This window comes from Lepidochelys olivacea (genome assembly GCF_965140295.1).
Source record: "Lepidochelys olivacea isolate rLepOli2 genome assembly, chromosome: 7".
In the NCBI taxonomy this organism is placed as follows: Eukaryota; Metazoa; Chordata; order Testudines; family Cheloniidae; genus Lepidochelys; species Lepidochelys olivacea.
Window position 1 is genome coordinate 124,473,087 of NC_140417.1, and position 27,523 is coordinate 124,500,609.

Consider the following 27,523-nt stretch of genomic DNA (forward strand, 5'->3'; position numbering starts at 1 on the left):
ACCCCCCTTTGTGCGACACACCCTCAAAAGACAAACAACCACACGCACCAACAGCCCCTGAAACAAATCAACCCAAAGTAAATGAATAAAATCTGAAGACTACACACGCCAACCAATCTCCACCCGCCGCCCTGCAGTGGCAGAGCTCTCCCCCAAAAGGGGAGGTGCCAGACACCCCCTGGAGCCCCGCAGTGACTTAGTTCCTGTGGAAGGCGGCCAGACACCACAGTGATGGCAGGTGTGTAACACGCTCAGATTTGCTGTTTCAGAGTTACAGCACATTTTGCGGCTTTGATCTCTTCTCTCCAGCTGGGGTTAGGTGCATAACAGCACTTGCAGTTCTGCCAAGCCTGGAGAAAACTGCGCAGACAGCCATGGCCTGGCCTGGCCTTTCTGATTTCCCCACTGTGCTTCAATTCAACGAAGTGCTGAACGTGACAGGCTGTTCCAGGTGTCCTGTTCCAGGGGAGGCTTTTACCTAGCCGCTGCATCCTAGCTCAGCAGTACCAGTCTCGCCAAACTGCCAAGCAAGGGGCAGACTGAGTCCTTGTGCTCACTGCACACCTTCAAGGGAGCCAAGGAAAGCTCCAGCTAAGAGATTCACTCCCTTGTGCTGCTCCTGCCAATCAACAGAGAGCTGTGTTCAAATCCGGGGGCCCATGCAGGACAGGAAGGACTCGTTTGCGCAGTGGCAGTGAACTGTGCGGGTAGGAACGTGGGCAGTTTTCTAGTTGCCGCTAACAGCTGACCGGGTGGGTTTCCAGCTACAGGCCATTCTGAGAACTCGGACTTGGTGCTCAGGGCAGGAACGTTGCACGCAGGATTGGCTCCATGCTGAATTATGATGCTTGCACTTACAGAGAGAGGAAGGCTGGTGCCGAGAGTGTGGCACAGGCCTGGGAATCAGCACGTCAGCTTCTATTCCGAGCTCTTCCATCAGCTTCTTCCCCCTCAGGTTCAGTGGTGAGCAACCTACAAACACCTACAAATAAACCCGTTAAGGTTGACCAAGGTAGTGTATCCCTACTGCCAGAGACGAGGCATCTCCTTGAGAAAGGGCCACGGCTATGCCAGGCTTCGGATTCTGGATGGACAGGGAGGCTGGTGCCAAGGTGTGTTATTGCTGATGGGCCAGAGGAGAGGATTCCGTTGGCTGCATGCCTGGCACTCCGGGACAAGGGGCCTCCTTGCTGACGCGACGTCCATTCTCTCCGAAAGGGGGCAAAGAATAAAAAGCTTGAGCTTCGCATTCCAGGGACCCTTCCCTTCAGCCCTACAGACGGGTTAGCAGCAGCGCACTGAGCTGCAAAGTGGGGGAATCTAGGGCTGGGGCCCAGGCTCCAGAAGCCCTGTGTGCTATGCGGACTGGCTCCAAGCCGATCCACCTCCAGGTCTCCCTGGGCAGCAGGACAAGACACCTCTGCAGGAAAGGACGATTTCTCTCTCTTAGGGGCAGGGATATGCTGAGCAAGCACCCTTTTTCATCCCAGTTTCCCTCAGATCCTGGAGAAGAATCTGCAGGGCCCATGTGGTAGAGACTGCCTCCACTGGGCTTTCTGCCAAGCTCCGAGGGCCTCCTTGCTCCATAGCCTGAAAATCCCCGTGAGGATTTAGTGTTCCCAAGCACCTTCGGGACATCAAACGTTGGCAGAGCTTTCATCTCGGATTGGATTTTAAATAAGGCTCAGCAAAGCGCCAGGCACTCTTAGAAGGAAGGTGGTTCTGACCTGGCAGTATAAAAACAGAGCAATCTGAAAATTGCTGAGCGCTGGGGAGTGGGGGGGCACCACACAGCCCACGTCTTCGCACACAGGGAAATGAGATTTGATTTACTCCGTGATTCTGAGGCGTCTTCAATTTCACCATGAATCTCAGCTGCATAAATTCAGCCTCACTGAGCAGCAGCCCCATTAGAAACTGTCTAAAGCAATAGAAGGCGATGCACACAATGATCTTTGAACACGCAGGTTCAAAGCCCCACCGGGGTATTTTTAGCATGTTTTTCCATATGCAGCCAACAAACCTGCTTCTTCCAAGAAGTTAGAGGAAGTCTTAATATAAAAAAGCAATTAGATACAGTGCATACACAGCTCCTTATTGTCGCCAATCCATTTATTTATCGTATTCACTTGGTCTGGTTAATTTCCTCTTATTACGAAGTGTAGAGAACAGCCTGGGGTCTGTGTTTTCCATGTTTCATAGGGATTAGATGACAAGCAGAAGTCACTCACTAAAAGGATTTAAGGGCTTCCGTTCAGGGATTAATATCTCAGCTGCTTTTTTCCAGATTTTAAAACCACTAATTTAGTCTGGGTCAGCTGGCCGTTTTCTTTGCACAACTATTTTTGTCTTTATAGTTTTTTTTAACTGTGTATTTCCCAATGCCCTGCTGCAATTCCCTCTTTGTCTAGTTAGTATGAGCAGAATTACAGATGCACTAAGAGAGGAACTTTAAAACTTGTTTAACACACTTTCAAACAGCACGTTACACTAGTTGGCCACTTCTTCCAATGTGACTCAGCTTTTTCTACCCAGTCATGAGTGTGCACAAAGTGACCCCACTCAGAGCTACAACCCAGCTAGGAGAGAGACTAGGAGCTTTGGGCCAGCTGCCACCTGTCTCTATCTCAGTCTAATATGCTAGAGAGGCTTTATGAAAGCAGGAATCTGACTGGCTGATGATGGGTCAAGACTGTGTGATGGCACATCCCAACTCAAGGATACGCCCGTGATCAGTTGTGACACTGAGCTAACAAAACATGTCACTGATGCGGCCACGCTTCCGAGAGTGGTTAGCCCAGACACTGGCAGTTCTCAGCTGGCCAAAGGCACTGGGGAAATGCATCCCCAGGGCGGATCCTCAGGAATTTCCCCACCAGCTAGAGTCAGCTCTGCATTACCAGAGGATACTTAGCAAGGGAGCGTTGTGCATTAAGAAGGCTGCCACCTATCTCAGATATTTTTATGGCAGTGACTAACACGGTGGCTAAGGGACTCGGAGGCTTAGCAGAACAAGAGGTGGCCCCAATTGCTCTCCTAGGGCCTGATCCAAACCTCCTGAAGTCAATGTGAGTCTTTGGAGCAAGCTCCTGAACCAGGCCCACACCTAGTCATGAGTCTCAGAAACAGGCTCTGTAGATCACAAGAGCAGCAGAAGTGAGAGGAGTAAAAAGGAAATAATGTGACCTGTTTCATACTGTACCCTCCTTTGGTGAAAAAGGAAGAATCTAAAATGCCAGAAAAGGCAGGTGGGTGCAGTGAAGGACCCATGACCAGGGGATGTGCTGTAGGCAGCATGATGGCACATGTGACCAAGTGTGAGACAAGGACAGGGAAAACCTGCTCCCCACAAAGCCAGGACACAAGCACAAGAACTTGAGGAAATGGAACAGAAGCCTGCAATCACAAATCCCAACCAGCCAATAACATAGGAGACTTGTCTAAATTCCTTGCCATCAGCTGGCGTTTAGCCCTGGGAGAAGTCTGATCACTAGCGCCCACAGGAAGTGATAATTAGGCTCCATCTACGCTACACACCACCAGTGCTGGCACATAGTGTTTGTGTAGCTACATGCCACAGTGAAAAGTGCATCGTCTCCACGCTGCAGTTTGTAGCTACACGTGAGTGAAAGGCTCTGCCACAGTCTCTCCCGGCTGCCTCTGCCTCTCCCCACTGCCGGGCCTCTCTCCACTGCCGGAGCCTCTCCCCACCGCCGGAGCCTCTCCCCGCTGCCTCGCCTCTCCCCGCTGCCTCGCCTCGCCCCGCTGCCGGGCCTCTCCCCACTGCCGGAGCCTCTCCCCACTGCCTCCCCAGTGCCAGAGCCTCTCCCCACTGCCGGGGCCTCTCCCCGCTGCCTCCCCAGTGCCAGAGCCTTTCCCCACCGCCAGAGCCTCTCCCCGCTGCTGGAGCCTCTCCCTGCTGCCTCACCGCTGCCAGAGCCTCTCCTCGCCGCCTCCCGAGCCTCTCCCCGCCGCCTCCCGAGCCTCTCCCCGCCGCCTCCCCGCTGCCTGAGCCTCTCCTCAGTGCCAGAGCCTCTCCCCGCTGCCAACATGTACTCGAGTACATACCCACACCCTTCACCATCTACACTGCTACTCACACCCCGGCTAGGGTGGCTACATGGGTATGGACAGCAAACACTGCTGAAAGAAGGGTGCAGTGTAGATGCACCTTTAAGAGTCTTCTTTAACCCTCTGCTGGATCCTATTCTGTTGCTGGTAGTAAGAGTGCTGCAGCAGCTGTCAAAGGCCTTGGAGTTTGATTCTTCAGGTGAGCACCGGGACAGAGTACTGAGAGTTACAAGAAACCAGCAGCTCTACCGCACAGAGATCAGTGCTCCAGGAGCCTTGCTCTCACACAAGAGGCTAACCTACCCCTTCAGAGCATGTTCTACCACAACACGGTTTAGAGCTGCCATAGGGAGCTCACAAAACACACAGGACACTCTACAACCTCCCAGAGAACATGGAAATTTAACAAAACCAAAGGCCCCATCCCATCTCCCAAGCAAGACTTGCTTCCTGAAGTTTGTTTTTAAACAGATGTCAGGACCAATCAGCCATTTCTCTCCAACCACTTTAACCCACTGCCATTCCCACTGTACTACTGTACTCCCCACTGTATCACTAGATTGAGCTCGAGACGTGTGTGTGGACAGGAGCTGGGCTGAGTTACACCTCGAGCTGACACTCCAGTGCAGACAAGCCCACAGGCCTCCAGTGTAACTGAATAATGAGGCTCAGGGCAGGTAACTGGTGGGAAAGGATGGTCACAGCAGCAGGTGCAGTGACTAATTAACTTCCTAGGACAGGTTTCAGAGTAACAGCCGTGTTAGTCTGTATTCGCAAAAAGAAAAGGTGGACTTGTGGCACCTTAGAGACTAACCAATTTATTTGAACATAAGCTTTTGTGAGCTACAGCTCACTTCATCGGATGCATACTGTATTTTCCACTGAATGCATCCGATGAAGTGAGCTGTAGCTCACGAAAGCTTATGCTCAAATAAATTGGTTAGTTTCTAAGGTGTCACAAGTCCTCCTTTTTTTTCTTCCTAGGACAGCGATTCCTCTCATGACACCACCACCCAAGTCCCATTTGTATTTATGGTACCAACAGGAGCCCTGGCTTCAAACTCAGAACCATACCAGATTCTGAGAGGCCTGACATTCAGACCCTTCCCCCAAAGAGACCTGGGGCACTCTCCTCCCTCTGGGCACGGCTGAGAGCAGCATGGCTGAGTCATGCAATGGAGGCCGTGGAAAAGTTTCTAAAAGCTGAAGGCATGATGCCCACATCACCTCAACTTCCTCCCCTGCAGCACTGCTTGAGTACATCACACATTTGGGTCTTGGAGGAGAAGGCGGAGAGCTAGGAATTAAGGTAGATCTCTCTTTATTCCCCTGTGAAAGAGTTTAGCGCAGCACGGATGCTGCCCATTTTCCCTCACGTGTCACATGGCACTCAGGGAGGTGGCATTGTGCTTGTTCAAACCATCTGCAGTAGGGAGAGGCACTCCACGGGGCGGAAGGCAGGCTTGTGGTGATTACGGGGCTAGATGTTTCAGCAGCACTACCCACACCGCATAGACGATCTCCAACAAAGAGAGGGAGTTAAAAAGCAGCAGACACCAGGATGGAGATACGAGTCCTAGGAGAAGCAAGTGAATCTCAACAGATCGAAGTTTCAACCTGACTACCCTGAACCTGCATACAAACCATATCCCTGCTTCCTTCACCTGGTTCCGGATCACTCTTGTTCCACTGAGTCCAGATGTTGAAAATGAAAGAATGAACTAATTATTTAGAACAGGGGAGGCCAAATATAGCCTGCAGGCAAGATGTGGCCAGGGAGTTCTACCATGCAACCTGGGCCTGCCTTCATTTTCAATAGAGAGTCACAGATTCCAAGGCCAAAAGGGACCATTGTGATCATCTTGACTGACTCCCTGCATAACACAGGCCATGGGACTCCCACAAAGTAATTTTCAGGGCAGATATTTCAGAAATACATCCCGTCTTGATTTTAAAATGGTCAGGGATGGAAAATCCACTCGACCCTTGGTAAATTGTTCCAATGGTTATTTACTCTCACCGTTAAAAATGTATGCCTTATTTCCTGTCTGAATTTGTCTAGCTTCAACTTCCAGCCATTGGCTTGTGCTGTGTGTGATGTGATGGACAAAGACTACAGGTCCCAGCATGCAATGTTCCATCTCCATCAGAACAGTCTGGATGTGGTACCTGAAATCTCCAAGTTTTTTTTAAAAGTTGAGGGTGACAGCGATTTGCTACAACTTACCCAGAGGCACCCTGGTTTTGGAAGGGTCGCATGTGCCATTTGGTGCACAAGAGAAGTGGAAGACGAGGCACGTTCACCACCTCTGACAGGGCACAAGTTTCCTGCAAGCACTACAGAGGGAGACTGGCGCTGGGACAGCGGTGAGAGCACGCTGAATGCTGTCCATACATGACCTCTGCATTCACGCAGCAACGGCTTTGTGCCGAGTGCAGAACATTGATTTTGACAGAGGTAAAAGAAGGGCAGTGCAACTTCTATCAGAACGACTGAGATCAGCACTTCTCCTGCGGGGGTCTGGTGGCTTATTGGTGCTGGGTATCTGATGAGGTTCAATAAGGATAAGTGCAGGGTCCTGCACTTAGGACGGAAGAACCCAATGCACAGCTACAGACTAGGGACCGAATGGCTAGGCAGCAGTTCTGCAGAAAAGGACCTAGGGGTGACAGTGGACGAGAAGCTGGATATGAGTCAGCAGTGTGCCCTTGTTGCCAAGAAGGCCAATGGCATTTTGGGATGTATAAGTAGGGGCATAGCGAGCAGATCGAGGGACTTGATCGTTCCCCTCTATTCGACATTGGTGAGGCCTCATCTGGAGTACTGTGTCCAGTTTTGGGCCCCACACTTCAAGAAGGATGTGGATAAATTGGAGAGAGTCCAGCGAAGGGCAACAAAAATGATTAGGGGACTGGAACACATGAGTTATGAGGAGAGGCTGAGGGAGCTGGGATTGTTTAGCCTGCAGAAGAGAAGAATGAGGGGGGATTTGATAGCTGCTTTCAACTACCTGAAAGGGGGTTCCAAAGAGGATGGCTCTAGACTGTTCTCAATGGTAGCAGATGACAGAACGAGGAGTAATGGTCTCAAGTTGCAGTGGGGGAGGTTTCGATTGCATATTAGGAAAAACTTTTTCACTAAGAGGGTGGTGAAACACTGGAATGCGTTACCTAGGGAGGTGGTAGAATCTCCTTCCTTAGAGGTTTTTAAGGTCAGGCTTGACAAAGCCCTGGCTGGGATGATTTAACTGGGAATTGGTCCTGCTTTGAGCAGGGGGTTGGACTAGATGACCTTCTGGGGTCCCTTCCAACCCTGATATTCTATGATTCTATGATCTGTCCCCCAGGAGGGACTGGAGATGGTGGTGCACAGTGCACCACTCGTCATGGTAGCTCACAAAAACTTATGCTCAAATAAATGCGTTAGTCCCTAAGGTGCCACAAGTCCTCCTTTTCTTTCTGCGGATACAGACTAACACGGCTGCTGCTCTGAAACTCGTCAGAGCGTGACCGAGTCCCCATATTCTTCAGCGTGGTTCCCAGACCATGGACCTTGCTCCACCAGTGGTTGCTTTCAGATGCCAAAGTCTCGTTACAAGAAGCTAAAGACACATTCTATTCTGTGTTGATGTCACTTGTCCAGGTAAGCAGGTGCACACAAGGATGCTACATGATGGTCAGTGAGAAGGGAGGTGACCTGTGCTGTCACAAATGGGAGGGCAGGTGGCTATGAGACAGTCTTCCCATCACAATGTGATCTGCCTTGTTGTGGGCCACAAGCAGTCAGTGGCTCCTGCCCAGCCTCTCAGTTGCTTCATCACCTTCTCCCAGCTCCCTCTGTTGGGTTTCTCTGCTGTCGACCTCCCATCGCCATCATCCCAGCCCAACGCCACTACAGCTTCATCCCAGTCGTAAGGAGCCACATCCTCATCCCCTGACTGTTTTTCCATACGCAATTGACAGTGCCTGCCAGAGTGGGCACCGAGTGACCTGATTCGCATGCACAAATGTGGCAGCAACTGTGAAAAATGGTGTCTATGGATGCAATCAGAAGGGCCCATGAAATCGGGGGCTGGCACACGTTTGGCTGACCCATTGAGCAGGCTCTGATTCTCCTTGGCTTGCTCTGTCTCTCGGCATGCTTTAGTCTGTGAGTCAGTACATAACTCAGACTACAAGAAGTCGAGCACGTAGAGCTATAAAAGCATCTGGAGTAGCTGGAGGATTTATGTCAATACTCAGTGACCTCATTATACAGGCTGTGCATTTGTATCCTTGACTCAAGCCGGCATTGATATCCAGATAGACACGTGTGCGGCTCCCACAATATCCACACACAGTCACCCATCCTCTCGTGCAGATGACTCCAACCTCCCTGCTTTCCTTGACGCCGGCAGCCAAAGGACCTGGTCAGTATCCGCAGGCTGTCAGTCTGATCCTAGGGCTTCCCAGTGCAGTGCATTTGACTGTGGGTGTCTCTTTGCCTGCTCCTCCCCCACCTTCCCAAAAGGAAATTAAAGGCAAAAAGTCTGTTACATCTCAATTATAAATCCTGCATTAACACGCTCAGGTCAGGAAACTCCAAGCTATGATTTCACTAGCATTTAACATTGCCACATACGTAGAGGCCTCTGAGTGTCTGTCTACACTGCAGTTAGACACCCATGGCTGGCCCAGGCCAGCTGATCCAGGCTCGGGGGCTTGGGCTAAGGGGCTGTTTAATTGCAGTGCAGACATTCCCACCTCGCATGGTCCTAGAGCCGAGGTTCCAACCCAAGCCTGAATGTCTACATTGCAATTCAACAGCCCCTTTGCCTGTGTCAGCTGGCACAGGCCTGCAGCGGGCATCAGAGCAGTTTGCACATGCCCTAAGACAACATCACAAACAACATAAAATACGTAGGGCTTCTGATTTTAGGTTTTAACCAATAAAACATCTCTGACACACAAAAATTAAACTGGTGTTCATCTGATAAAAACCGGAAAAGCTGACTTGTATCTATGGTCTTGTCTACACAGAGCAGTGATGTGGAGTACAGGGGTATGACTTCTAAAGAGCACACTGGGCTGCAGTAGGAGCATTGCCAGCAGATCGAGGGAAGTGATTATTCCCCTCTATTCGGCATTGGTGAGGCCACATCTGGAGTGTTGCGTCCAGTTTTGGGGCCCCCACTACAGAAGGGATGTGGACAAATTGGAGAGAGTCCAGCGGAGGGCATGAAAATGATTAGGGGGCTGGGGCACATGACCTATGAGGAGAGGCTGAGGGAACTGGGCTTATTTAGTCTGCAGAAGAGAAGACTTGGGGGGGTGGGGGTGGGGGGGAGTTTGATAGCAGCCTTCAACTACCTGAAGGGAGGTTCCAAAAAGGATGGAGCTCGGCTGTTCTCAGTGGTGACAGATGACAGAACAAGGAGCAATGGTCTCAAATTGCAGTGGGGGAGGTCTAGGTTGGATATTAGGAAACACTGTTTCACTAGGAGGGTGGTGAAACACTGGAATGCGTTACCTAGGGAGATGGTGGAATCTCCATCCTTAGAGGTTTTTAAGGCCTGGCTTGACAAAGCCCTGGATGGGATGATTTAGTTGGTGCTGGTCCTGCTTTGAGCAGGGGGTTGGATTAGATGACCTCCTGAGGTCCCTTCCAACCCTAATCTTCTATGATAACGTTTTGTGTATTAATTGTTCCATGTAGACCCTGCTGGTGCGCTCTAAAGGTACCTTAATGCTATGACATAGTGATATTTAATGCACACTAGGGAACATTACAAAGAGACGACTCTTTACACTACATAGAGAGAGAAAGCCCTGCCCCCCAAATCCCCAATTTTGGGGACATAAAATCCCCAAATTGTTTAAAATAAACACCAAAATATTAAATTAATAAACCCCAAAGATCAGAAGCTCTAAAAAAACCTCACATGGGGACTGAACTGCAGCAGCTGTGGGAACATTTCTGGAGATATCCTGGGGTTTGTGCCTGGAGAAATTTCAACCACACTGATTCATTGTTTGGGGGCTGCATTTAGTAAGAGTTCAAAGCTCCCAGCTCTGCGCCCCTGGAAGTGTTGGGGTGCTACTGGAAACCACCACGGTCAGTCTCCCAGGGGGCATCAATTGCTCTAAATGCATTCAGGGTGGGTGTGGGGCTCTCTGAAGCCCATGCTCTTCCTGAGGGAGGTTGCCCTACCTGATCTCTGCCTTGTGCAGCCACAGGATAGACACCTAGGTTGCACCTAGGGAAGCAAGTTTCCTAGCTGTAATTACCACGGATGGAGCTCCAACGGGGGTAGCATTGATGGAAGCTGTCGTGTGGACAGGACTCAGGTCCTTTTTAACCGCTGAGGTCCCACCCTATTGGAAACCTTACGTGCTTCCAATCAGCTGGTTAGTGAACGCCATCAGCAGCATTACTGAAGGACTCAGATACAGACCTCCCTGCTGGCTGTCCCCGTCTCCTCGTCATTCGTACTGAATTGAAGTCAGTGATTTATGTGCAAGTAAAAGGGTGTTGATAAAAACAAGCAGCCAGGTAAACAGGAAGACCTTGTTCAGGATTCGTATCCTTGCAGCAGGGCTGCACCGGCACCAGCCACAAGCCAGATGGGGCGAGACATGCTGCTAGCAGCACTTTGCTCTCAGGAAGCTTCCCCGAGCCAATGGAGATCGCTTGCGTCTGCAGGGATCACCCTGCCTACAGGAACGGAGGTGATTTGTAGACGCTGGCGTTTGGCAGGTGCCCCCCGCCTTCCCCGGATCCAACTCCCCGCATGCTGGCTCTGAGCGACTGGTCTTAGTTCACTCAGCATTCCTGCCGCCTGCCCCGGATCTCCGGAGAAGGCAGGAGCGGTGACATGGCTCAGCGCAGCAGGCGGGAAGGCTACATTCCCTTTCTACTCCAGTCAGAGGTTTCCCTCTGAGCTCCCTGATGCTGACAGTCCTTGCTGGCTGCATTTGAACTTAACTGCTCAGTGTCCACATGCCAAGTGCTTGAGAGTCAAAAGTAAATCCTCCAACTGAGCCGAGCTCCGCACAGTAATTTCATTTAGTTTCCCTGCAGCCCAGTGCACCCTTCTGCATCGGTAGCATTTGTTCTCTCTTTGCACGGTGACTGCAAAGCTCCATTTGGTTCCCACTCAGAAATCAGAGCAATGACCTAGTTTGTCACTTAAGAAAATGGATGCAGCTCAGGGTAGAAGATCCTACAAGAGGCACAGGAGGGCGAGGAAAAAATGTGAATGGAGGAAGGCAGGAAAAGGCAGCTAGTTTGAATTACGGCACGTTACCAGCAAGGGAGGTCAAAGAGGGCAGCCCTCCAAAGGCAGACGGGCTTCTCCTCAAGGAGCAGTAGGCACTGCAGGCTGCTGTCACTGCATTGCTAGCAGGCAGGCAGAGGTTGCTGGTAAAAGGCTGGAATTCAGCTAAGAACGTGCCAAAGGTTATAATTTAAGCTGAAGACCTCTAAGGTATGTCACACAGCCCTGCCCCTCGGTTCTGCTATTCTCCTTCCCTCTGGGAAGCAGGGCTGGACTGACGGCTGGGGCACCCGAAACCTGCCACCTGCACAGGGAACATCTTTCTAGACAGCTCTAAATGCCAGAGCCAGAAGCCTCCAATTTCAGAGCTTCTGTCAGGTGAGCTTTGTGAACCAGCTAGAAAGGCTCCACTGTGTGTGAATGGGTGGTTCCGGACCCACGGAGACATGCCGGAATGGAGATCCACTAGCCCAGCTCACTGCAAACCCCATCCCTACCTTCGTGATAGACGGCAGGCCCAGCCTGTGGGGTGAGACTGCTGCCTGCTCCCCATTCAGCGACGTGTGCTTGAATTCACAGCACAGCCGAGCCCCAGCCCCACACAGCCTGCACCGCACTCCCTGTGCTGCCCGGAGTCAGTGCAGAGCCCATCAGACAAGTCCGGCAGCAGAGACGTCCGGGACGGCAGAGGAACAGGGACCCAGAGGCCAGCCCAGGCTTGGAAAGGGGAGAAGACCGGCTTTAAAGAATGGGTGTGCCCACGGAGCACTGGGGAAGAACGGAGCCAGACTGGGGGAGAGCATGGGTGGAAGGTCACAGCACAGCGAACACTACTGCAGTGATGTGGTGTGGTCGGGCTCCTCTTTCTTTGCATAAATCAGTCTCAGGCCCAGTAGGCTGGGCTAAGCCACTATCCTGCTGCAAAAATATACATTTTAGGACAACGGAAAACCCCAAATCTCAGTGGTGCTGCGGGCTCCAGCGATCCCAGCCCACATCAGGAGAGCAGCATCCAACGCCAGTGTGAATGGGCAAGTGCACAGAAGGGTGTGTTCTGAGCCTCGGTCCCCGCTCCCACACACCAGGATACAAGCCGTCTCTGATCAGAATCCCAGGCAGGGGAGAGCTGACCGGGTGCACACACGCCTGTGCGATGAGCTCACACTGACACAGCTACACAGGGGAAGTCTGCGCAGCTCCCCCATGAATTACATGCCTGGCCACCGCCCCGTGTCTATTGCTCCCCCGGCTTCATGAGGGATTTTTTTAAAGAGCGAATCTCAAGTTTTACAAAATGCAAACTGAGCCAAGCGCTCACACAGCCAATGACAGCTTCTCCTTTCATCTCAGCTGTGGAAAGTTGTAATTTAATTTTTACAAATGCAGGTGGCTCTGGTAGTTCGGCAGCGATCCTCGGAGGAGCTCTCTGGCTTACACAGATGAGTAATGGTGACGCTGGCAGGATTCTGATTTGTACTCACACCACGTCCCTCAGCCAAAGATCTCAAAGTGCTTTACAAACACATCACCCCATTTTACAGATGGGGAAACATAGGCCACAAGGTGCCTAGTGACACAAGAACCAGGAGTCACTCAATGAAATTAATAGGCAGCAGGTTTAAAACAAACACAAGGAAGTATTTCTTCACACAATGCACAGTCAACCTGTGGAACTCCTTGCCAGGGGATGTTGTGAAGGCCAAAACTATAAATAGGTGAAAAAAAGAACTAGATAAGTTCACAGAGGACAGGTTCGTCAATGGCTATTATCCAGGATGAACAGGGATGCAACCCCATGCTCTGGGTGTCCCTAAACCTCTGACTGCCAGATGCTGGGACTGGGCAACAGGAGATCCATCACTCGGTGATTGCCTGTTCTGTTCATTCCCTCTAGTGCATCTGGCATTAGCCACTGTCGGAAGACAGGATAGTGGGCTAGATGGACCTTGGGTCTGACCCAGAATGGCTGCTCTTACGTTCTTATGGATCTGTTCAAGATCACACAGCAACTCAGTAACCACTGGAAAGAGAATTCGGGAACACTGATGCCCAACCCCTGCTCTGTGCTATACCCTTCCCGCTCCTAACTAGGTCTGAAATAGAAAACAAAGATTTTAATAATTCAGGAACCTGGGAACTGTTGCTTGTAAATTTTCTGAGCTGAGCTTGTTCAAAGTGCGATATCGGAACGGACTCTGTTCCCGTCACACGTACGGACAGGGCACCAGCGACACAAAGCTTCTTAAGGCCTGGCCAATTGCCCCGAGTGCTCTCCTGCAGGTTTCTGCAGGGTCCTGTCTCATCAGCCTCTTGTTCAGGGTGTGATTCAGGGCTGGTGGGTCGGGGGGAAGGGAGTCAGCCAGGAGGGATGGGCTGCCCAGGATGCTGCTGAACCCCGGTTTATATCCCCATCTCGTCTGGCCCTGCAGGGGGTGGAATGATGTACCCAGTGCTCAGTGGACACTGAGGCACACACGGGGGCTGTGGAAAGCAAATGGAAGGAGCAATGGAAGTTGTATCAGCCCCCTCCATTGATGGGGCTGCCTGTTTCCAAGCTGTGAACCCTGGATGTCCCATTGGATCACGTGGCACCTGGGCACTCAGGCAGCAGCAGGTGCTGTGTGCTTCCTGACCCTGGCACATGGCAAGAAGGTTGCAGCCTTCCCTTTTGATGTGAATGTTGCCATGGTTATCAGGCTTTCCCCATCTGGAGGGAGATGGTACATTGCACTCTGCATAGAGCGACGCCTTCAAAACCCTGGCAAACGCAACTAGTGCCCGGCAAGGTTCCAGGACCTCCAGGACAAACGGCAAGGTGTCTCCCCTCCCCCAGCCCTTCCTACGGTTCGGCAGGCTAGGATGGAGAATGGGGTGAAGCACTCGAGCAGCTTACAGACCCTCAGGCACTGGTAGTGTGACCAGATAGCAAGTGTGAAAAATCAGGATGGGGTGAGGGGTAATAGGAGCCTATATAAAAAAAAGCCCCGAATATCAGGACTGTCCCTACAAAATCGGGACATCTGGTTGCACTGGGAACGGGGTGCACCCTCCTGGGAGGTACCATCCAGCAAGCTGACACTACTACATGCTGACTACGTGCTGCAGCAGGGTCCGCTGAGCAGACAGGCTGTATGGAGCCTCCAGGAGCGGGGGGACTTGTGGGGGGGTCTTCCATTTTATGTTGGGACAGCTGGGGTGGGAGCGGTCAGATCTCCCCAGCCTTCGATGGACGCTTCTGACAACAGACCCTTCCCTTGTCCTTCCCGCGTGGCTCAGCTGCTCCTTTCACCCTGCTCCAGGGACATTTCGTTAATTGCATTCAATCCATTAGCCTAATGAAAGGCACTAAACAGCACTAAGTGATGGCTCTGTAGCGTGACTCCGGCTTGCACTCATTTTTGCCTGAATTCTGCCCAGATACAGTCAGCTGTGCCTTAAAGCTGTCCAAAGGCATTAATCAGCTATGTCATTCCTAGTGTAAGCTACAAAATGTGGGGGTGGGGGGTAATTTAACAAACTGCCAAGCCACCGTATCAGCCAGATCCATCCCTGCCCATCAGGATGGGTTAGGGGGAGCATCCGAACTACACTGACTCCCTGGAGCCATGGATTCAGATCTCAGCATGGATGGCTCAGCCCTTCACACTGCAATGATCAGTCACCTTTCAAGCAAGGCACATGGGTGTTTACAATGACACCATAAAACCCAACATTGCTGCCTATCCCACATGGACGTTACAGATCTAAGATCTGGGTCTTGCCCCAGTGTCCTCAGCTAAAGTTTCGCACACACACACACACACACTGTTGTGCACTGCATTGCATGCCACTGGACTGCTGTCTTCTACCCCAGAGGTGGCTGCATTTCAGGAGCGATCTGGTTCTTGCACATACCGCGTTTAAGGAGCTTCCCCAAGGTGCTGTGTTAACGTGGGACTTTATGATGAGATTCTGATGATACTCAGCACTGACAGATCATGTTTAATCCTCAGGATGTTTTAAAAACATCAGCCAATCACACACACACTTACGCCCAACAGACCCTTAGCTCAAGTGCAAGGCGTGGCTATGATGAGACACAGCTTATTATAACGGCTTGGGGTTTTTTCCCCCTCACGTGGGAAGCACAGCAAATGGACTAAACCATAGCAACGATGGCTCCCACAGTTACCGCAGCTCAGGGCATCCCAAACTGATCACGCGGTCTTGTGGCTTTCTGTTTAAGTCAGTGGTTGTAGCTCCCTGAGCTGTTCTATGGCTAACAGGGGGCCAATTACATGCAAGAACTGGGGGCGGGGAGGAAAGGAAGTAAGAGAACAGCTGGAGCGTGATCTGAGACAAAGGAAAAGTGGCCTTCTGAGATGATCCAAGTGGAAGCTGGACTGCAGCTCGCTGAATTATAAACTTGTTATGCGGTGGAACAAGCCAAGCGGTGCCCTCATTTGCCATACCTTCAAAGCTGATACAGTAGTTCCGCTCTTCAGTGACAGGCTGTTCTGGCTGCGAGCCCTCTTTCCCTGCAATGGCCAGGCTGACGCACCCCGCCCAGGGGTTCCCAGCAGGCTGCCCTGCTCAACCGGATACGCGTATAACAGGCCTTGTGCTCCAGACCTGCGTTCCCTGACATCTCTGCTGTGCTGGGAAGGGGAAGGGGCGCGGTCTCTCACAAAATGATACAGCTGCTTAGGACCACAAGTACCTGTCAGCTCTGAGTGTCTGTCTGCACTTCTGCCATCTCTGTAGGACACAGTTTAAAAACCCTGCTGTGATGATTATAGCAGGAATGGGTGCCAGGAGACTGAGATCTGAACTTGCGGTTTCCTGTGCGGATTCTCCAGCAGATTGCTACGAGACACACCTGTCCTGGGAGGGATCAGTGGACATTTCGGCTCCAAGGAGAGTTCAGTACTTAGGTATCCCTCTCCCCTCACTTGAGCAGCTCTAGGAACAGTGCTAGTGAGACACCAGGACCAGCCAGAGCGCTGCTGATATACGCCTGGTATTTCAGAGAGACAGGCCAGCAGTGTGACACTCTCCACAGCTCGGGTCAGACCAAACTGTGCAGTTGTTCTGCCCGGCTGTAACTGGGTCATCTCCTCCTTGCTGGGGCTTCTCAGCCATCAGGCCCAGTGCTGGTCTGATGGCTTCTGTTGAGTACAAAGTTGGTGGCTTTTGCAAATCAAATAAGATGCACCGAGTCTGCTGCCCCCAACGCATCAGTGTTCCCATTAACGCTGATCAGCAAACCAGGAGAGAGAGCACTGAAACGGCAGCCTGAACATGGTAACAAATGGACATTAGTGATTAACAAGCTCATAAAGCCTTCACTAGACTTAAGGAAAGAACAAGACACAGCAAAACCTATTTCAGCCCATTACTTAGATACTTTTAAGGACATTAACGAAGCAAATATAAGAAATAAAACTCCTCCAGGACAGGCAAAGGGGCGGGGAATCTCTCTCGGGCCCCAGGAGAAGCCCCCAAGCTGGGGAGATCAGGAGAACTGGAAGGAACACAACAGTGCAGTGGCGTAAGAGTCGTGGCAAGCCCAGGCCCCCTTGGACTGTGGGAGGTACACAGGTGCCAGAACATAGGAGCGGAGACAGACACTCGCATGCTGTAGAATCCAAGCTTTTGTTTCAGAAAACATTTCTAGCCCTCATGGTTGTGAAAGCCAACGTTGAAGTGTGAACTGAGCCGAACCTCTGCAGAGCTACCCTGTGAGTCTACAAGACACAGCCTGGAACGAGAGCTCAGAGCTGGAGCGACCCAGTCCCCAAATTAACCTGTGCGCGTTGACTCTAAACTTTAATGATTGTGCTTTAAATGTCAGCATTAAACATTTCCTGGCGGATCGTTTGAGCAGACTGGATGCAGAAGGGGGTGAAAATTTGGAGCTGCAGCAGGAAATAAAGGAGGGGGAGAGAGAAATGCAGAGAAAGAAGAGAAACTAAAGGCAGAAATTACAGCAGATCCAACAACGAGCCAACTTCCCTACTGAATGATGTTGAGTGCACAAAGTACAGAACAACCACCCAATGATTACTGGGAGTTCAGTTACTACATACAAGTCAGATTCTACCCTTGATGTCTGCCCAGCCCCCACCTGCCATGGGAGACAGCTGCAGATTGAAGGATGTGTGTAGTCCTAGATATATACCCCAGCTCATGGACTCCAATTAAGAGTGGAATTTGCCCCTCTTCCCCAAATGAGTTTGACATTCTGGCTTTTACGCAAGCATCTGGTGCAGTAAATTGCACAGTAGAGGCCATGAACCGCGCTCCTCAGTGTTCAGGGCCTCTCACCATGGTGATGTTTCCACCTCCCGTGTAGTTCACCAAGGCTTGGAATTGTTTTGCTTTTTCTTGATGCTTTCACTGCTTTAGGGGAAAGCTAAACTTTGATCAAAAGAACTTACACCATCTTTCTGCTTCCTAATCATCTCCCTCAAACTTCCCGACGCATCAGAACTGATTTCATTAGCTGACTGCTGCTAGAGGTTTTATTTAAAGCACAGCGTATGAAGAAGAAAGAATTCAGCGTGACCTTCCTGATCTGCTGCTAACAGCGAAAAGCGCCCTTCCTTTTTCAGACTCACAGACAAACCCAAGCACAGCGCAGACGCCTCCCCCATCCGAGCCCCCCCCCCGCCTTTTTTTTTTTGGATCAGACGATGTACAGTCAGTGAATGGGGAGACAGAGCATGAAACATCACAGAACACGCCTCTGAGCACGGGGCTCTCAGTGGCAGAGCAACGCGTGGAAATCGAGTCGAGTGAATTAGATGCTGCAGAAGCTGTAGATTAATGCGAGCAAGGAGAGAGTGAACTGTACAAACATCCACTGGGGGCCTTTGGGTGCTGCCCATTATGATGACATATACTAAAGGACAGCAGAGAGGGGGTGAGCCTCAGGCCCCAGGGCAAAGCATCCCAGGAGGAGAGAGAGAGGGAGGATGTGAAGTACGGGGCTAGGGGTCAGGGCCTTTTACAGACGAAGACGTGGGTTCATATCCTGAGGGAGTCGCAAGTGAAGAGGGGGTCAGTAGGTCCCATGGCAGTCCAGCATGACCCAGGTCTCTGCTCTGACAGGCCCAGCGCCGGATACCAGTGCACCGCCACCTGGCGAGTGCCTCGTCCCTCACTGCTCCTTCTCCTAGCAGTGCTTCAAAAGAGCCTGAATATTTTCTCTCAGAAAATAGGCCACCCGTTCCCTTCCTTCCTGAGGCGGTAAGCATCGCCCTGCCCTCGGGCAGCCCCATTTCCACACGTATGCAATTCAGGCTGGACAGGAGGAGGAGAAATCAGACTAAATTACAGGGGGAAAGCCCCTAACAATCAGCCCTCCCTACGAAAACCTTCCTGTTTAAAAACCTACTGCAGAATAGCTGTTCAGGGCATTGTGAATCAAATTACCCTGGAAAATCTCTACCCACTGCAGCGTATGTTCTAAAGAGCCCAAGAGCGGCTCAAATTACGCTGCATTCAGCGTTTCTCTAATTAGGAGGTGGAGCCATTGCCAAGATCCCAGGGCGCATTTCCAAATACCAGAACTACCGAGAGCCACTCAGCGCACCTGCCAGCATGACCCCACCTGCTCTCCTTTCCGCACGGACCAGGCTGCGTGACCCGCAGGCAGTCCTGGCAAGGCCAGCCTGGCCCCTTCCCTGGGTGCAGCGTGGTGCCGGGCTGCTACCACCACTCGAGCAGAGAGGGGGAAGCCTGGACGTTAACGCTCCAGCTGACACCGCTCAGGGCAATGTGCTTGCAGGAATCACTCAGCGCCATGCTGCAGCAAGGAACAAGGGCCGTCAGGTGTGCAGCTTACCTGCTCCTCCGAGAGCTGGGATATGTGATTCACTGCAGCGTAAGACTCGATCTTTGGGTTGAAGTGATTGATGATGGCTCTGAAAGAGAAGGAGGAAGGCTGTTAGGAATAGATTCTGGGGGAGGCAGTTCTCCCTGACAATCTGAGCCAGTGCATGGCCGGAGGGTGTCTTCGAAAGGCCCTCTCCCCTCACATGCCTACCCCCACCCCCCACTGCTCAGCCTCCTCTGCCAAGCAGCAAAGCTAGCAGAATTGCCGTGCTGCCAGCCGCCCGGGGATTCTGTCAAACACTCACTGGGAAACAGCAAACACAGAGCCTGCCCTAAGCATGGGTGCTTGGACCCAAGTGTTCAGCATGGAGTGCACGGGGCTGCGCGCCCAGCTGCCTGGCAGGGAGTCATCACCACCCCAGGGCGCACTGCAATTCACTCTGCACCTACTGGGCAGAAAACGAAGGTGGGGATCACACCCACGCCCTGCTCGGCGGGATCCCTCTCCCCAGCCAGTGAGGCACTTTCCAAGCCTGGGATCGCAGGACATCTTGTCCCACTCGTCTCCGTTATCTGCACTGCTGCTTCTACCTGCTTGTCTGCGAGGATCCCCACCTCCACTCTCACCTCCCTCTGCGCACTGGCCATTCCAGCCACAACCTTGCACTCCCTCCCATCCCAAGACCTTCGGTCTGACTGGGCCCTCCCCTGGGAGGCAATGACATTAACCCGTGTCAGAGCCCAGCAGAGCAGCTGCGAGGCTGGTCCCTCTCGTCTCATTCACTTCACCAGCAGAAGGTCCCAACCCCAGGCTCGCAGCAGGGGTATAGAATATCATAGAATATCAGGGTTGGAAGGGACCCCAGAAGGTCATCTAGTCCAACCCCCTGCTCGAAGCAGGACCAATTCCCAGTTAAATCATCCCAGCCAGGGCTTTGTCAAGCCTGACCTTAAAAACCTCTAAGGAAGGAGATTCTACCACCTCCCTAGGTAACGCATTCCAGTGTTTCACCACCCTCTTAGTGAAAAAGTTTTTCCTAATATCCAATCGAAACCTCCCCCACTGCAACTTGAGACCATTACTCCTCGTTCTGTCATCTGCTACCATTGAGAACAGTCTAGAGCCATCCTCTTTGGAACCCCCTTTCAGGTAGTTGAAAGCAGCTATCAAATCCCCCCTCATTCTTCTCTTCTGCAGGCTAAACAATCCCAGCTCCCTCAGCCTCTCCTCATAAGTCATGTGCTCCAGACCCCTAATCATTTTTGTTGCCCTTCGCTGGACTCTCTCCAATTTATCCACATCCTTCTTGTAGTGTGGGGCCCAAAACTGGACACAGTACTCCAGATGAGGCCTCACCAATGTCGAATAGAGGGGAACGATCACGTCCCTCGATCTGCTCGCTATGCCCCTACTTATACATCCCAAAATGCCATTGGCCTTCTTGGCAACAAGGGCACACTGCTGACTCATATCCAGCTTCTCATCCACAGTCACCCCTAGGTCCTTTTCCGCAGAACTGCTGCCTAGCCATTCGGTCCCTAGTCTGTAGCGGTGCATTGGATTCTTCCATCCTAAGTGCAGGACCCTGCACTTATCCTTATTGAACCTCATCAGGGTAGGGGCTGGGGAATCCTCTATGCAATCTAAAGCTAAACACAGCAAGCCATGGCTGGAGATTTCCTCTTGACCTCCCATCAGGCTCTCCAAGGAGCCGCTGGCAGGACAAATGGTGAGACAAACGCTAGACCAACCGAGTCTCTGCCGTGAGACAGCCGGGATGGTGCCAGTGGCAACAGACACTTGGGCAACACCCTGTGCCCCAGCGGAGCTCAGGAATGCTGCGGCTTAGAACAGAGGTTCCTGGGGCAAGCTTGCCCAGTCCCGTTATGCTGTGCCAGTAGTCAGCGCTTTCTGTCTCATGCAAATTGCAGGAGTTGGGGTTGGTCCTGCTTTGAGCAGGGGGTTGGACTAGCTGACCCCCTGAGGTCTCTTCCAACCCTAATCTTCTGTGAAATCAGCATGAAAATCCACTCAGTCTCCCACCCGCACGTTCTAATGGGGTCTCCGCCTCCCGTTCCCCTCCACAGGCCCCAGAAGGGCTTTTAACTGCTTTCTCACCTCCTAAGAGGTGGGGACTGAGCTCAGGGACTGCTGAGATACCCAGGTGCCAAGCAGAGGTAGTGAGGAGAGAGGCTGCCTGGGAGCATCTTTATCTGCTTACATGTCAGATAAATAAACGAGAGAGGCGGGAACCCAGAAAACAGGCCTGACTGTGCCATCTCCTTATGCCCGTCATGTTCCCAGTGACCCTGTGCCAGCTAACTGGCGCGAGGTCTCCAGAACACCCGTGGGAGGCAATCGATGTGAAGACCAAGCCCACAGCTCTGATACACAGAGACCCTGCCACCACCCTCACTACGGTTTCCACTCCTCTACCAGATGACACCGGATAATGCAAGTGCGGGAGGTCTCCTGCCAGGCAGCTGGGCGCCCCTGCAGGGAGGAAGGCAGTCCAGAGGCTGGTGGCGAAGGACCCTATCTTTTCCCATTTCACCTGCATGACAAGCATCAGAGAGTGAGAATCTCACCCTCCGGTAGCCAGGCCTCCTGAAAGCTGTGGCGTTCAAGCTGCCTGTTTCATGCCAGGCTGGAGTAACGTTTACACCCCTAACGGCGACACTACAGGAACAGAAGACAAGACGCACAACTCCTCCCACCAGGGTTGGCAGCTCAGTGGGACTCGGTGCACACACCTGGCTCCAGCATTTGTGAAGGAACAGACTGAGCAGCCATTTGTACCCACTGCTGTGAACACTTCACAATGGGCCGCTTGCTGGATCCCTGCTTAGCTCTGAGCTCGTGGAGTGGTACCTGCTATCCCAGCCACCGCTCGCCCTGGGGAACTGGCTTCGGTTTGAAAAGCCTTTAAACAAAACACCCCCCCCCCCCACGGGCCAGAGGAAATGCTGGGGAGCGTGGGCATGCTCAGCAGGTTCATTTCTTTAACTAACAGCCCAGCGCTGTCCCACTTCTGTGAGGAAACCATTCCCAGCATGCTCTGCTGCCTTCCTCGGGACAGAGGGGCGAAAACAACCCAAGCTGAAATCCTGGCCCTGCCTCTCCGGGCTTTTCGCTAGGTCCCCAGCACCACGACACCCGTGGACACAGCACAGCTCCTCCTTGGCACTGAGAGAAGGATCCCTGCCCAGCCCAAGCTGCTCCATGGGAACAGACCCACGCTGCAGCTGATACTCTGCGCAGCGCATGGGAGCTGGGCTGCCTGGGGCCCCCAGTCCCGGCTTTGCCCCCATCCTCACAGCAGAGCAATACCAGGGCTCGGCAAGCCCCCCAGAAAGACCTGCTGCACAGAGTTCCCTTCTCCATCCAAGGGGAGGTAACTCAGAAACCTCTCTGTGTTTTACCCCTCAAACCTTCTGCCATAGAGACCTGACACTAGGGGCCGTCAGCTGCCCCGGCTCGCACCGGGATGCAGCTCAGAGCTGCAGTACGACTCCTTATTAGCTGGCATTTCACTTGGCAAAGCAGATACTCCTCAGGCTGCGGCAGCCAAGCTCCATCGGGAGAAGAGCAGCTCTGCACAAGCTCCCCTTATGAGCACAAAGCCACAATTCCTCTCTCTTTGTTTGAGTTGCCCCCACACAGCTCCCTGCTTTGGGGGCTGGGATAATTTTACCCGGTGGTAGCACTGATCACGGGGGTATCAGTCGGGACCCAGTACTTTGAGGTGCCCAGAGCTATCTAAAAGATCTCTGAGCGCGAGAGAGCTGCGTCCAGTATTCGTGAGGAGCTCGTGAGCTCCTCGGCACATCTGAACAGTGAGTAAACTGCGAAGCTTTGACTGCAAGAGGGATCGTTTTGATCCCCAGTCCAGCCTCTGACGCTGTGCACGCTTAGCTATTCCCACACTGCACACACCCGGGGAGGGTGGCGGGGGGTTGTTGCTGTTTATCAGGCAGACTTTGGAGCAACCTGGGGACTGAGGAGATGCCTCTTCTCCGCCAGCACCACATGCCCTCTCTGATCTACAGTGCGGTGGCCGCTGTCTCCAGCTGGCAAGAGCAGAGGCTGTCACTGCTCGCAGGAGGGAAGAGGGTGAAATGAGGGCCCAACCATCCGAGAGTGGATCCCTGCTGCCCATGTCTTTGGGTTAAGGCCGAATGCAGCGAGGGAGAATGCACCTCTGAACACCCAGAGGAGTGAGGGGTGAAGAGGGGCTCAGAATAAGCTGCAGTGATCTCCTCCTCCTTAGGAGAACCCTCGCACGCGGACTAGTCAAGTCCAGTATCACAGCTGCCTTGGCTCTCATACCTACTTTGTGCAGCATTTCAAGCAGAGACAGGCACTCGGGCACCACGCGAGCACCCAGAAACCGACAGGGAAGTTCATGTTTCTTTCCAAGAGAAGGATCAACAAACGGATACCATCTAAGCACCCTGTGCTGGAGAGCTTATTGACTGAGAGCAGAGGCCGATGGGGGAGGTTTTCAGAAGTGACTTAGGAACCTAAGTCTCATTGAAAGCCAGTGGGACTTAGCCTCCTGAATCACTTGACGCTTCCGAAAACGTTAGCGGAAATCTCTCCCCGTCTCAGTGTCTCATCTCTGCAGAATGTGTTTTCCGCTGTGTCCGGCCTGGGCCCATGGGGAGAACACAGACAGAGGCAATGGGTGCTGCAACAGGAAGAAACCTATAGCGAAATGCTGCACACAGCCTCCTGGCAGGAGTAAATGGCTAAATACCATTGCAGGGTTTGTCACACTCATTGCATGCTGTCATCAAGGCATGCGAGAGCTGGCTGGGTTCCCTGACCACTATGCTGGCTGCAACAACCAGGGGACCTGGGTGCAAAATGGAGCAAAGTGAGGCAAGCAAAAGGGGCAGCGATGCTGAAATGTGGCCAGGAATTGCATTGCTGATCGCTGACTCGGGCGCTCTCCCTGCTCAGAAATTTAAGTATTTCCGAGGGGCTGGCAGGGGGCTATGGAAAGGGGCAGGAAGCCTGTGTGCAAGTCAGCAATACTGGCCTCCGTTCAGTCCATTTATCAAGCCCCTGTTCTTCCGAGACCAAGGCAGGTCAAATACCAGGCGCTGGGCAGAGCGGTAATCTGCAGCCAGAGCTGTTTCACACACCAAAGCAGCATCACCAGCTTGTCTCTCTCTCTGATTGGCCAGGGTTCCAATCTACTCAGCATTCAGAGACTGTGAAATGCTCCTAGCATCACCTCCAACAGGCTGGGGTTGATCCCTTCACACTGCACAGGTGTGATCCACGCCCACAACAGTTCTGTGACTGTTGGCATGAGTCTAGTGCATCGGGCATCACTGGCGGCACCTCTGGGCAGGCTGTGCACCGCATGACGCTTAGCATCAAAACCAGAACGTCAACCAAGCGCTATTTGTATAGCCGCACGCCCCAGGAGTCCCCGCCGGGGACCAGGCCCCTGGGCACCGAGTCAGATGCGGTACAAACATAGAGCAAAAAGATGGTCCCTCCCCCAAGTCCAAGTAGCTCATCATCATCCTCGTTTCCCTTTGACCTTTGTTGGCATAACAGGCCAGTCTTGCTGCAGAATGCCTGTTCGTCAATTCCTGACAATCTCAGAGGTGGGGGGACATGACAGCATGCAGGATGCCAGCAGTGTCCGATCAGAGCGGGAAGTGCTGAGGAATGAGATACAGTCTGTTTTCTTTTATAATGATGGATATTATAACCTCGGTTTTTGTATAGAAAGGGAGGGTGTAAGGTCCAGTGGTTAGGGGCTCAGAACCAGAAGTCAGGAAACCTGGATTCTGTACACAGCTCTCCTACTGATTCAATCTCACCTTGGACATGTCACTCATGCCCCCGTGCCTCAGTTTCTCCAGCTGTACAATGGGGATAAGGATAATCACCTTGGTAAAGTGCTTTTGAGATTTATGGATGAGAAGCTTTATGCAAGTGTAATCTATTCCGTGCTAGGCTACAGACAGCACCATAGTGAACATTTACACCAGGAACTACCTTGCACTATTCTCACAGACCAAACCACCTCCCCTCTCTCCTTCAAATCCCTGCTCAACACACAACCTGCCTGTCCTTTTAATGATGACCCAAGCAACGTTTCTGCCCCCAACTAGATTGTGATCTGCTCCTGGGGGCAGGGACCACACGCCTGCGGGCTGTTTCTACACACTCCCAGCACGCAAATAAAAAGGCAGGAAAAGCCCATTTACTAAGTCCCTACAGCAATGGTCTGGGTCATTCAGCAGGGAAAGCGCACCTGGCAGGAAGGTTTAGTTTTTTAAACAAATACCTATAGGGCATTTCTAAAAAGCAGGCATAGATTAAACACAAGCAAACCATCTGGAACAGCAGAGTATCTTCTCCTCCCGATTCTGCTTTAATCAAAGGCGGCTACTTTGGAGCAGGCTGTTGGATTTCTTCAGCTCCCTCGCTTTAATGAGCCCACATTTAACCAGCCAGCCCACAACTTGAGAGCGCGCATCTCCTAGCCACAAAAATAAATGGCAGGGGAGAAGACAAGACAAAGGGCTATTTTAATCAAAAGAGAGCTCATATTTCAGCTCACTGGAAACACCTGACCCAGCACTGTTGGCATTTCGTAGAAGAAATAAGCCCGCTACACCTGTTCAGTTCTATTACACTGAGACTGACTGATTGTGAAGGCAGGCTGTGTGTTACGTGGAGACACGCGTCCTATTTATTTAATGAGACGGGGACAGAAGCGTAAGCATGGAGGGTGGGGGGAGGGGTTGAGCTTTTGTCTGGTTTCCAGCTTTCCTCATTTGATCCAGCTCCTTCCACGACGGGGAGTTCCAGAGTGGTAGTGATTTCTACCCTGATCCACGGCTCTCTCCAATGCGCATTTCCACCTCATCACTTGTGGGATATGAAACAACTGGTTACACCAGCCTTGTTCGAAGGATGAGCTAATTTTCTTTAACGTGGCTCATCGCCAGAGATTTAAGCCAAGGGAGATGCCAAAGTCCAACCCTTTCACCTAAGCCATTTCCTCTAGGCTTCTTGTCTACAGCCGATCGCAGAGAAGAGAAGATGAACTATTCCAGCCCAGTCACAGCAGTTAACCCAGGTGTCCTGGACAGCGCATGGCAGCTGGGAGGGATTCTAGCCACAGCAGCCTTGCCACCCGGCTCAGCCAAGTGCACTCCACGGCCTAGACTCTCAGATTCTGCTTCTCCGTGTGCAGTGAGCTTCCCTTTGGGGTGGTAGAATTATTAATTAGGCTTAGCGAATGGCTTTACTAAATTAAGCAACATAAATTGTCAAAACATTGTCAGAGGCTTCTTAAACGCCAAATGTTATCATGAGTATTATTAATGCATGGGAAGAAGAATTTCAAACCTAGCATAGGAGACTAATCGGGCTAACATGCCCCCTCCCCTGGCCAACGCACTGCTCGTTGACTTCATTTTCCTACCCAAGATTCGTCGTTCTGACGAGATCCTGCCTCGGTGACGTAATGTAAAGGAGATCACCATGTTAAAAGCCTTTCTTAAGAAAGGAAAGGCAACACTCCCTCCAGACCTTGCATCTCAAAAGCAATAATTAAACCCATGCGATACTTCGGAGGGTCAACACTCCTACGATGGGTGCTGCCTGATCAATGTCATACACCAAAAGCCGTTCTCAGAGTCTAGAGCTTGTCATCTGGTCCCTGGCTGTTGGACAGCAAATCACAAAGCTCAGCCGGTCCAGCCTGCATAAACTGCTGAATGACACGTTATCAAGGTTCCTTCCCACTCTGAACTCTAGGGTACAGATGTGGGGACCTGCATGAAAGACCCCCTAAGTTTATTCTTACCAGCTTGGGTTAAAAACTTCCTCAAGGTACAAACTTTGCCTTGTCCTTGAACCCTATGCTGCCACCACCAAGCGTGTTAAACAAAGAACAGGGAAAGAGCCCACTTGGAGACGTCTTCCCCCAAAATATCCCCCCCAAGCCCTACACTCCCTTTCCTGGGGAAGGCTTGATAAAAATCCTCACCAGTTTGCATAGGTGAACACAGACCCAAACCCTTGGATCTTAAGAACAATGAAAAAGCAATCAGGATCTTAAAAGAAGAATTTCAATTAAAGAAAAGGTAAAAGAATCATCTCTGTAAAATCAGGATGGTAAATACTTCACAGGGTAATCAGATTCAAAACATAGAGAATCCCTCTAGGCAAAACCTGAAGTTACAAAAAGACACAAAAACAGGAATCTACATTCCATTCAGCACAACCTATTTTACCAGCCATTTAACAAAAGGAAATCTAACGCATTTCTAGCTAGATTACTTACTAACTTAACAGGAGTTCTGAAGAGCATTCCTGACCTGGTCCCGGCAAAAGCATC

General features: G+C 51.8%; 1 protein-coding gene across 3 annotated transcripts in view; it reads right to left on the bottom strand.

The window, feature by feature from the left end:
* ARMH3 (armadillo like helical domain containing 3) overlaps positions 1 to 27,523 on the bottom strand; it is a 184,780-nt gene that overhangs the window by 17,879 nt on the left and 139,378 nt on the right. For all 3 annotated transcript variants that reach the window (XM_084633976.1, XM_084633977.1, XM_084633978.1), the window contains one exon: positions 19,156 to 19,234. In XM_084633976.1, coding sequence (XP_084490102.1) covers positions 19,156 to 19,234 — 79 coding nt within the window. The remainder of the gene's footprint in view (positions 1 to 19,155; positions 19,235 to 27,523) is intronic.